Source organism: Polyodon spathula, chromosome 27 (assembly GCF_017654505.1).
Source record: "Polyodon spathula isolate WHYD16114869_AA chromosome 27, ASM1765450v1, whole genome shotgun sequence".
NCBI classification, from domain to species: domain Eukaryota; kingdom Metazoa; phylum Chordata; class Actinopteri; order Acipenseriformes; family Polyodontidae; genus Polyodon; species Polyodon spathula.
The window spans coordinates 1,063,194-1,075,752 of NC_054560.1; the positions used below are offsets into that span (position 1 = coordinate 1,063,194).

General features: G+C 41.6%; 1 protein-coding gene across 1 annotated transcript in view; it reads right to left on the bottom strand.

The window, feature by feature from the left end:
- Positions 1-820: 820 nt before the first annotated feature.
- Positions 821-12,559, bottom strand: part of LOC121301548 (excitatory amino acid transporter 5-like) — a 40,935-nt gene continuing 29,196 nt past the window's right edge. Inside the window, exons 7-11 of the mRNA XM_041231036.1 lie at positions 7,372-7,605; positions 6,784-6,978; positions 4,192-4,326; positions 3,233-3,332; positions 821-1,272 (exon numbers count right to left, since the gene is read on the bottom strand). Of these exons, the coding sequence (XP_041086970.1) occupies positions 1,135-1,272; positions 3,233-3,332; positions 4,192-4,326; positions 6,784-6,978; positions 7,372-7,605 (802 nt within the window). The 3' untranslated portion in view covers positions 821-1,134. The remainder of the gene's footprint in view (positions 1,273-3,232; positions 3,333-4,191; positions 4,327-6,783; positions 6,979-7,371; positions 7,606-12,559) is intronic.

A 12,559-nucleotide genomic window follows, 5' to 3' on the forward strand; every position in this document is an offset into this window, starting at 1 on the left:
TTGACCATTGTTTTGGGAATACCCAAAATTGTGCTTTAGCAACTGAGAAAAACTATAATCACCACCTGGTCATATTCCACACTATTCCAATCACTCAAACAATTACTCAATTAATCAATGACTCAATTAAACTAGGTGGCTGTGCAACTGGTGGCCATCTTGGATTCCTGGCTGTGCCTTCACCAAGATGGCCACTGGTCACTAATCCTTCACCCCCACATACATGCACCCATATGTGGAGGCTATGCTCTGTCACAAACTTGTGCTAATTTCTTTATTTGATATTTGCACTCTAAAGTTATACTGAAAGGTGTCACTGGCTGTATTTATTCAGTAGCTTTCACCAGGAGAAAAATACATTTCTGCAAGGGTCACTATGTATGCAGATCACGCCTCCTCCTGCAGCAATGCTGGTTTTCTGTTCCCACAACACAGCACCAGCATTGCTGTAGGAGATTGTAAACAGTGACGTTTACAAGAGAAATTATCTTTCTCCTGACAAACGAGTAAACTTGAAAAAAAAAGTAATTTCCTGTTGATGTGTGGTGCAGGCTTGTCTTTAGTAAAATAACAGCAACACCCATGAATATTCATGTAGTATTCTGCTTATATAACAAGTACAATGAGTGAAAAGAAGTGCGCTTCAACCTGAATGAAACCGTTGAATTGGGATATTTTCTTTCTTAATCAAGCTCCGTAATTTGGAACAGAGCAATTCACCCGGTCTTTCTGTCATTAATTTAGAATGAATGGCAGCCAGATCCAGTATAAATATAAATAAATACACACAGTGATACACACACACACACACACACCTCTATCCTTTATTTAGTTTTTATACAATGGCAGCACAAGAAGCAAACAGCACAGGCTTTGAAGACAAAGCTTCTTGTGAGTCAAAGCACAAAACATGGAGGAAAACTCCAATGTCAGTGTTTTCATCTGTAGATCAATCTTGTGTGATGCTATAAACAATTGGCTTCATTGTAATGATCAGACTTGTGCGATGTTGTAGTAAACAGCTGGCTTCATTGTAATGATCAGACTTGTGCGATGTTGTAGTAAACGGCTGGCTTCATTGTAATGATCAGACTTGTGCGATGTTGTAGTAAATAACTGGCTTCATTGTAATGATCAGACTTGTGCGATGTTGTAGTAAACAGCTGGCTTCTCTGTTACTACATCTCCCAGGACTTCAAACACACAGTCTTTGCTGGCTAGCAGTGGGATCTCTGAAGCTGGGAGATTCTGAATGTTACAAATAAGGATGTCCTGTAACAGAAAAAGGAGAAGTCTTTTAAAAGGAGTTAACCACACAGTCATAGGGGCTGTTTGGTCCAGTGATTAAAGAAATGGGCTAAAGCCAGGAGGTACTCAGTTCAAATCCCAGCTCAGCCACTGACTAATTGTGTGACCCCGAGCAAGTCACTTAACCTCCTTTTGCTCCGTCTTTCAGGTGAGACGTTGTAAGTGACTCTGTAGCTGATGCATAGTTCACACACCCTGTTCTTTTATTTTGTAAAGCGTTTTGTGATGGTGGTCCACTATGAAAGATGCTGCATAAAAATAAAGATTATTAGTATTATTAACAAAGTTAACCATCAGCAATACTTTAAGTACAGCAAAGAAACCAGGACCACAGGACACAGCAGGAAAATTAAGATAGACTTCTGACAGTGGGAAGAAGACACTTTTTCACACAGGGAGTAGTGAGGGTGAGGAATGGGTTACCTAGTCATGCAACTGATCGCTAGGATCCTTTAAGACCTAAAAGTTTTGAGATCAACCAGGAACCGGACAAGCATAGATGGGCCAAATGATAAATAAAATAAAATAAATGGCTTCCTTTCATTCGTAAATATTCCTATTTTCTTTTTTCGTGGAATGAGTCCATAGCATAACAAAATGGTTTAAGCAAACAAAACAGTGTATGGATTGTCGACTAATCGCATGCCACGTGATTGTGAAGTAATTGTGAAGCATGTCATTTCTGACATAGGGAAGTACCGTTGCTCTTGCAAACATATAATGACATTTTAAAACATTAATAAATAGTTTAAACAATGAGTTTTAAATAATTCCAAGCATTTTTTAAATATGCCATTGTCACGGATAGCTTGTGGTGACGTCAGACCAGGAATGAGACGCACACAGTACTGCGAGGTATGAAGCGTTGATGCGCGTGTTTATTATTAATTAAAAAGGTTGAACACAAAATAAAACACGTTTCAAAAGTAAACGGCACAGTGGCCAAAACTTACAGACAATAAACAAAACATACACTACCTTCTACCTTTTATGCAGCTGTGCCCTGGCTCGATTGTTAGTTAATCATTGAGTCGGGCCCAGGAACATTCTACACGTGAACTGCTTTGGCAGGGAAGGCAATGAATCCTTCCCTGCTGACCTAAAACACCCGTGCACACTCGTGCACATTTTAAACAATCACAAACACCCCGTGCACACCTACATTTTAAAAAAATCACACACACCCCGTGCACGGCTACATTTTAAAAAAATCACACACACCCCGTGCACACCTACATTTTAAACAATCACACACACTCCGTGCACAAATGCATACATTTTAAATGTTAACTTTAATGGGGTTCGTAGGTGGGAGCCAGGGCTACATCAGTATGTAGAGTGAGATCAGAGGGGTAGATCGGTGTGTAGAGTGAGATCAGAGGGGTAGATTGGTGTGATCTGTTTTAGATCAGAGGGGTCGATCGTGTGTAAAGTGAGATCAGAGGGGTAGATCGGTGTGATCAGTGAGATTGGAGGGGCAGAGTGAGATCAGAGGAGTAAATCAGAGGAGTAAAGTGAGATCAGAGGGGTAGATTAGTGTAAAGAGTGAGATTAGAGGGGTAGATCAGTGTGCAGAGTGAGATCAGAGGGGTAGATCGGTGTGTAGAGTGAAATCAGAGGGGTAGATCAGTTTTAGAGTGAGATCAGAGGGGTATATCAGTTTTAGAGTGAGATCAGAGGGGTAGATCAATGTGTAGAGTAAGATCAGAGGGGTAGATCAGTATGCAGAGTGAGATCAGTGTGTAGTGTAAGATCAGAGGGGTAGATCATTGTGAGATCAGAGGGGTACACAATTATTTTGTTAGCTACAACCACTTTAAAAGGTTTCCTTGATATCAATACTAGATTTTTTTAATATACATTTTATAATCAGCTTCAAATGAAAACCTTGTCATCCGCTGTATAATCAATCAATAAAATGTACCTTGTCACTGTAAGGCAAAAAGTCCTTCCGACACAGGTGGGCAATGATGCCAGCTGCAAGAGCATCACCTAGGACATTAACCACAGTTCTGAACCGGTCTCTGCGAAACAAGACAGGACATTAACCACAGTTCTGAACCGGTCTCTGCGAAACAAGACAGGACATTAACCACAGTTCTGAACCGGTCTCTGCGAAACAAGACAGGACATTAACCACAGTTCTGAACCGGTCTCTGCGAAACAAGACAGGACATTAACCACAGTTCTGAACCGAGGTGGGGGGGATATCTTTACGCCAAAATGCCAAAATAATTTCTCATGATCATGAGAAAAACATTTTTTTCTTTGATGGCCCCAGTGAGCCGCTGTAGCTTTGACAAGGCATTCAGTTTTTTATATTGTAAGCCCCAGCTCCATCTAGTTGACTGCCAGCAAAATTTTCCAAAATAGCAGATCACGTCTATAAAATTTCACTGATCTAGCCTTGAACTTTTTTTTATATATATAGATGCGGAACTTATTATATATATATATATATATATATATATATATATATATATATATATATAAGACCATATTATATATATAGTGCATATATATATTATTATAAGCAAAGTATGAACACCGCATGTGACTTGAAGCTTTTGACCGTTCCGGCATGTTATAAAGCCCTGATTATATTTCACTGCATAAAGTTTCGAAATATAATACCTGAACACAGACTATAAAAAAAAGTTCAATATTTGCAATACAAACCATGACTGCAAACACTGTAAAAAGGTAAGGGCAGAGAAAACAATAAATAAATAAATAAAGCAAAGCTATTAACAACCCTAAAGAAATGTTTAATGCTATTTATATGAGTCAGGCATGTACTAGAGTGCTACAGTGAGAGAAAACTATAATAACATGCAGATTACTTAATAAACATCTTCTGTATGCCAGTTTTTCACAACTTACAAGGCCCAGTCTGCTGCCAAAATGAGTGTGATGTCATCAGCAGGAAGGCCTACAGATGTAAGAACAATCACCATGGTAACAAGACCTGCTTGTGGTATTCCAGCCGCTCCAATGCTGGCGGCTGTTGCTGTGATACTGCAAACAACAAGCAAAAAAACAAAACAAAACAAAGCAATATTAATAAACATGCCTGCAGCAGGCAGAGAAGGCTAAATATCTTACAGTAATTACAAAGGACAAGGATCTGTAACATGGGAAGGTTGCCTAAAAGTAATGGACAAAGTTTATTCACCTTTAATGGAACTACTGTAGGGTGTATCTGCAGAAATGAAATTGTCTTTTGCTTATTCTCAGTTTTACCATGAATCCTGTATAAGTACACTTGTACAATTTTATTAATAGCCATGTTTCATATTCACTTTTTCTGTGTCATGTTTAAACAACTTCAGTCCATGTTATTTAGCATTATGTGATGGGATAAATACCAAGTTTGTTTAAAGATGGAATTCACATAAAAGAAATAGAGTTTGAAGAATGACGTGCTACAGAACACCAAAGTTTATAAGAAATACATCACATTACATTACCTTTATCTTTGCTGTGTCCTGTGTTGTCTGTATCACAGTTATATTTTTAAACACATAGCTGCCTTTTTACATTTTTAATCAGACCTTATGGGAAATTACATTTCTCAACTACTTGGGAGCATTCGCCAGGAGAAAAAAAATAAGGATGGTATAAGGGTGGTATAAGGGAGGTATAAGGGTGGTATAAGGGTGGTATAAGGGAGGTATAAGGGTGGTATAAGGGTGGTATAAGGGTGGTATAAGGGTGGTATAAGGGTGGTATAAGGGTGGTATAAGGGTGGTATAAGGATGGTATAAGGGTGGTATAAGGATAGTATAAGGGTGGTATAAGGATGGTATAAGGGTGGTATAAGGGTGGTATAAGGGTGGTATAAGGGTGGTATAAGGGTGGTATAAGGGTGGTATAAGGATGGGATAAGGATGGTATAAGGATGGTATAAGGGTGGTATAAGGATGGTATAAGGATGGTATAAGGAAGGTATAAGGGTGGTATAAGGGTGGTATAAGGGTGGTATAAGGGTGGTATAAGGGTGGTATAAGGATGGTATAAGGGTGGTATAAGGATGGTATAAGGGTGGTATAAGGATCATATAAGGGTGGTATAAGGGTGGTATAAGGGTTGTATAAGGATGGTATAAGGGTGGGAGTGTGCCCAGATCACATTGTCCCCCGCCTCCCTTCCACAATGCTTGGTTTCTGCTCACACAATACCCCACTCATTTCAAACAGATCACTTTAAGCTATGAACAGCACGGGACCAGCAAATATATGAACAGCATGGGATACAGCAAAGATATAAACATCACAAGATACAACAAAGATATCAACAGCATGTGATACAACAAAGATAAAAACAACACAGGATAAAGTAAATATATGAACAGCATGGGATCAGTAAAGATATAAACAGCCTGTGATACAACAAAGATATGAACAACACAGGATACAACAAAGATATGAACAACACGGGATCAGCAAAGATATGAACATGGGATACAACAAAAATATGAACAACACGTGATACAGCAAAGTTGTGAAAAATATGGGATACAGCAAATACATGAACAACATGGGATACAACATATGTATGAATAATATGTGTTACAGCTAAGATATGAACAACACATGATACAGCAAAGATATGAAAAATATGTGATACAGCAAAGATATCAACAGCATGTGATACAACAAAGATATGAACAGCACGTGATACAGCAAAGATATGAAAGCACGTGATACAGCAACGGTAAAGTAACATTTTTCTTGTAAACACCACAGGGAGTTTGTGGAAGGGTGCCCTGCCCCTGTGCGCATTTTTGTGTTGTATGTTGTATTTGGTGTGTATGTATTTGTGCAAGTTGTGGGTTATCATGGGTGATTTAAAATATATAGTTGCATTTAGGCATGGGGATTGCACAATCACTTCATGTGCAGATAAAGTGTGTATTAACATTTGGGCACGGGGATTGCACAAATTAGTTCATGTGCTGGGGTTCAAATGAATGATTAGTAATTGAATCCTGGTACAGCTCTATATATAGATGCACAATTCATTCACAAATCACTCACTCTGGGTTGGGTGTTTAGAGTGGAGAATGGGAGAGAGAAGGAGGTAGAACTTACAAAACTAAAACAATTGCTACTCATGTTGGCTTTCAGCCAGCAAGATACTTGTTTGTTTGTCTGCCTATTTATTTTGGCCACCATGCCGTTTTCTTTTATGTGCAGTGTTTTGTTTAATCTTTTTATTTACAATAAATCGGCGCAACAGTGCATTTCATTTCTACAAATATACACTATGATAGTTCCATGTAATGTAAAACAACTTCCATAATAAATATTTTATTGTTGTCCATTTTTAGGCATCTTACAGACCCCTGCCCTTCTGTAATTGGATGTGTTTTTGAACTTGTAATAATTGTGTTGCCATTGCTGCAATGCTGCCGATAGTTCTTGGAGTTTCTTCAGGGTGATATAATGTAGAAAGTGCCAGTTTAGGTCCTACCTGATAGTGATGAGCTGTCCGAAGTCCAGCTCGTACTCGTTCACTTGCGCGATAAAGATGGCAGCGACTGCTTCATACAGTGCCGTGCCGTCCATGTTGATTGTGGCACCCATGGGCAGGACGAAGCGGGCAACCCTGCGGTCGATGCCGTTGTTCTCCAGAAGACACTTCATGGTGATGGGCAGAGTGGCAGAGCTGCGCAGTTTCAAGATCAGCAGCAATAGCATACTGTCACTTTGCTTTTACACAGTAGACTTTATGTTTTAACTTGTAAGATTTTTAAATCTGGTGCAACCCATTGCAAAACCAAAACACAGTACTTAGATACTGCTAGCCATGTGAGTTTGTGCCAAAGTCAGCTTTGAATCATCCCGATAAAAGTGTATGGTATTTCCACAGCAAATAGACAATTAGAAATACACAATGTGTAGCAATGTCTACATACAAATAAACAGTTTCATTTAAAGCTAGCTAAATTAATGCATTATTTAATGTGTGCTTATTGATATTTAGTCTTTAGTGACAATATTTGACTTTTTCCATTAGATTCTGATGGCTCTCGCCCCAAAACCCATACAAACAAGCTACCTTGAGGAGGTGGCCAGTGCTATCACCAGCGCCTGCAGCAGCCCTCGCACATACGGGATCGGGTTCTTCCTTGTAATGAAGAGGTAGAGCAGGGGCAGGATGACTGCGCCATGGAGAAGTAGCCCTGACACCACTGTGACAGTATACATCCCCAGCTTCTTCCCAATCAGAGATGGGTCCCTCATCTCAACGATCTTTCCAGCCACCAGGAATACGATCCCCAAGGGAAAATACCTACCAGGGAAAATGTGACAAATATCAAGACCATTTCATAAGATTGGGGCTGGTTAATATGAATTTGTCATATTTCAAGTCTTTACATTTCATGGTTTGAGTGCATATTTATAGTTAAAGTGATGAAAGTCGTGATTTTTTTTATTGCCTTTTATAGCATTTTTTATACAAAAGTATCACACTGTAGAGTACATAACAGAAAAAAGGAACAAACCATAATGCATTTCTATAGCATGTCACACATACACCTGCCACAATCAGACTATTTAAATAACAGTGTGCACATAATAATACAAAAGCAGCAATTTTAAAATTACATTAAAACCCACTAAGATAAAAAGCCATTTTATAAAAATGCGGCTTTAATCTTGACTTGAAAACTGCAAGGAGTTCTAAGTTTGGCTATATTTCTCAAACAGTAAAAACATACTTTAGTAACTTTCAAATGATAGATCAGGATCAAAGACGACCCCCAAACTCTTCATTTCTAGTTTAAGTTTTGATGAGAGACTGCAAGGGTCGAGCTCACATAATCCCATGTTTCCTTTTAGTTGGTTCTGTGATCCCACTAGCATAACCTCTGCTTTATCTGAATTCAACATGTCTGTCAGGCAAGTAGCTAATAGACTGGAAAATTGCAAAAGTAATACCGATCCACAAAAAGGGAAACAAAACTGAACCAGGTAACTACAGACCAGTAAGCCTGACTTCTATTATATGCAAACTTATGGAAACTATAATAAGATCCAAAATGGAAAATTACCTATATGGTAACAGGGTACTGGGAGACAGTCAACATGGTTTTAGGAAAGGGAGATCGTGCCTAACTAACTTGCTTGATTTTTTTGAGGATGCAACATCGATAATGGATAATTGCAAAGCATATGACATGGTTTATTTAGATTTCCAGAAAGCTTTTGACAAAGTCCCGCACAAAAGATTAATTCTCAAACTGAACGCAGTTGGGATTCAAGGAAACACATGTACATGGATTAGGGAGTGGTTAACATGTAGAAAACAGAAAGTACTGATTAGAGGAAAAACCTCAGAATGGAGTGTGGTAACCAGTGGTGTACCACAGGGATCAGTATTAGGTCCTCTGCTATTCCTAATCTACATTAATGATTTAGATTCTGGTATAGTAAGCAAACTTGTTAAATTTGCAGACGACACAAAAGTAGGAGGAGTGGCAAACACTGTTGCAGCAGCAAAGGTCATTCAAAATGATCTAGACAAGATTCAGAACTGGGCAGACACATGGCAAATGACATTTAATAGAGAAAAGTGTAAGGTACTGCACGCAGGAAATAAAAATGTACATTATAAATATCATATGGGAGATATTGAAATTGGAGAAGGAATCTATGAAAAAGACCTAGGAGTTTTTGTTGACTCAGAAATGTCTTCATCTAGACAATGTGGGGAAGCTATAAAAAAGGCTAACAAGATGCTCGGATACATTGTGAAAAGTGTTGAATTTAAATCAAGGGAAGTAATGTTAAAACTGTACAATGCACTAGTAAGACCTCATCTTGAATATTGTGTGCAGTTCTGGTCACCTCGCTATAAAAAAGATATTGCTGCTCTAGAAAGAGTGCAAAGAAGAGCGACCAGAATTATTCCGGGCTTAAAAGGCATGTCATATGCAGCCAGGCTAAAAGAATTGAATCTGTTCAGTCTTGAACAAAGAAGACTACGTGGCGACCTAATTCAAGCATTCAAAATTCTAAAAGGTATTGACAGTGTCGACGCAAGGGACTTTTTCAGCCTGAAAAAAGAAACAAGGACCAGGGGTCACAAATGGAGTTTAGAAAAAGGGGCATTCAGAACAGAAAATAGGAGACACTTTTTTACACAGAGAATTGTGAGGGTCTGGAATCAACTCCCCAGTAATGTTGTTGAAGCTGACACCCTGGGATCCTTCAAGAAGCTGCTTGATGAGATTTTGGGATCAATAAGCTACTAACAACCAAACGAGCAAGATGGGCCGAATGGCCTCCTCTCGTTTGTAAACTTTCTTATGTTTTTAATAACACCCAGGCAGAAGAAATTCCTGGCTTTAGGGGCTAATATAGCTGGGTATCATCAGCATAGCAATGGAAGTTCACTCTGTGTCTGTGGATAATGGTAGCATATATAATGAAAACAGCAAGGGACCTAGAATACAGCCCTGTGGAACACCACAGACAACTTCTGATAATGCCGATTTTACATCCCAAATAGAAACCTATCAGAAAGATAAGATCTGAACCAGGATAGGACAAGGCCAGGAAGTCCTACTGTGCTTTCAAGACGGTTCAGTAGGATGGAATGGTCTACAGTATCAAAGGCAGCAGTTAGATCTAGAAGAATTAAAACTGATGGAAAGCCCGAGTCATATTATACAACATGTCTTATCTGTATAAGTACTTCTATTCATGTTGAATTTATTTATCGCGAGGCAAGCAAACAGTACCAGAGACAATGCCTGATTAGAGGAATTCACTAACAATTAATTAAAAACAAATTGTGTATTGGGTTGGGGAGTTTCTATTGCAATTTTAAAAGCTTAATAAATGTATTATGAAGTGTTACATAAGTGGTATACATGTATAATAACTAACAACTGCAAACACCAATTGCACTTGAAACATATGTATTTATATACAGCCTACAATCATACATGCTAAAATACTGTAGTGATCCTGAGGAGAGAGGAGAGAATTAGAATAGTGTGTGCATGTGTGTGTGCGTTAAGGGGTTGCTTTGTGTGTGTGTGTGTGTGTGTGCGTGGAGGGGTTGCTTTGTGTGTGTGCGTGCAGGGGTTGCTTTGTGTGTGTGTGTGTGTGTGGTTGTACGAAAAACCCAGGGGTTGCTTTGGTGTGTGGTCACACACACCACACACGCACGTCCAGGGGAAACACACCACAGCACACAACGCACGTGTTGCAGGGGAAACACCACACACACAGTGTGTGTCATGTGGCGTGCAGGGGTGTCTGTGTGTGCAAACGAAACAGGGGTTTGCTAACACGGGTCTGTGTGAACGAAAACAAACACACACACACACGCACGTGTCTTGTGTGTGCAACACACACAGGTGTTGCTCTTGTCTGTGTGTGTGCAGGGTGTTTGTGTGTGTGTGTGTGCGTGCAGGGGTTGCTTTGTGTGTGTGTCTGTGTGCGTGCAGGGGTTGCTTTGTGTGTGTGTGTGTGTGCGTGCAGGGGTTGCTTTGTGTGTGTGTCTGTGTGCAGGGGTGCAGGGGTTGCTTTGTGTGTGTGTGTGTGTGCAGGGGTTGCTTTGTGTGTGTGTGTGTGTGTGTGTGTGTGTGTGTCTGTGCAGGGGGTTGCTTTGTGTGTGTGTCTGTGTGCGTGCAGGGGTTGCTTTGTGTGTGTGTCTGTGTGCGTGCAGGGGTTGCTTTGTGTGTGTGTCTGTGTGCGTGCAGGGGTTGCTTTGTGTGTGTGTCTGTGTGCGTGCAGGGGTTGCTTTGTGTGTGTGTGTGTGTGCGTGCAGGGGTTGCTTTGTGTGTGTGTCTGTGTGCGTGCAGGGGTTGCTTTGTGTGTGTGTGTGTGTGCGTGCAGGGGTTGCTTTGTGTGTGTGTGTGTGCGTGCAGGGGTTGCTTTGTGTGTGTGTGTGTGTGCGTGCAGGGGTTGCTTTGTGTGTGTGTCTGTGTGCGTGCAGGGGTTGCTTTGTGTGTGTGTCTGTGTGCGTGCAGGGGTTGCTTTGTGTGTGTGTGTGTGTGCGTGCAGGGGTTGCTTTGTGTGTGTGTCTGTGTGCGTGCAGGGGTTGCTTTGTGTGTGTGTGTGTGTGCGTGCAGGGGTTGCTTTGTGTGTGTGTGTGTGTGCGTGCAGGGGTTGCTTTGTGTGTGTGTCTGTGTGCGTGCAGGGGTTGCTTTGTGTGTGTGTGTGTGCGTGCAGGGGTTGCTTTGTGTGTGTGTCTGTGTGTGCAGGGGTTGCTTTGTGTGTGTGTCTGTGTGCGTGCAGGGGTTGCTTTGTGTGTGTGTCTGTGTGCGTGCAGGGGTTGCTTTGTGTGTGTGTGTGTGTGCGTGCAGGGGTTGCTTTGTGTGTGTGTGTGTGTGTGCAGGGGTTGCTTTGTGTGTGTGTGTGTGTGTGCGTGCAGGGGTTGCTTTGTGTGTGTGTGTGTGTGCGTGCAGGGGTTGTTTGTGTGTGTGTGTGTGTGCGTGCAGGGGTTGCTTTGTGTGTGTGTGTGTGTGTGCGTGCAGGGGTTGCTTTGTGTGTGTGTGTGTGCGTGCAGGGGTTGCTTTGTGTGTGTGTGTGTGTGTGCGTGCAGGGGTTGCTTTGTGTGTGTGTGTGTGTGCGTGCAGGGGTTGCAGTGTGTGTGTGTGTGCGTGCAGGGGTTGCTTTGTGTGTGTGTGTGTGCAGGGTGCAGGGGTTGTGTGTGTGTGTGTGGGTGCTGTGTGGTGTAGAAACACCAAACACACACACCACACACGCAGGGTTGCCAACGTGTGTGTGTGTGCGTGCAGGGGTTGCTTTGTGTGTGTCGTCCCAACAACACGACAGCTTTGCACACACACAACACACGCACGTGCAGGGGTGCTTTGTGTGTGTGTCTGTGTGCGTGAAGGGGGTGCTTTGTGTGTGTGTGTGCGTGCAGGGGTTGCTAACGTGTGTGTGTGCGTGCACACACGCACGCCCCACAACGAAACACACACCACACTGTTTGTGTGTGTGTGCGTGTGTTGTGTGTGTGTGTGCGTGCAGGTGCAGGGGTTGCTTTGTGTGTGTGTGTGTGCGTGCAGGGGTTGCTTTGTGTGTGTGTGTGTGCGTGCAGGGGTTGCTTTGTGTGTGTGTGTGTGTGCGTGCAGGGGTTGCTTTGTGTGTGTGTGTGTGTGCGTGAAGGGGTTGCTTTGTGTGTGTGTGTGTGCGTGCAGGGGTTGCTTTGTGTGTGTGTGTGTGCGTGCAGGGGTTGCTTTGTGTGTGTGTGTGTGCGTGCAGGGGTTGCTTTGTGTGTG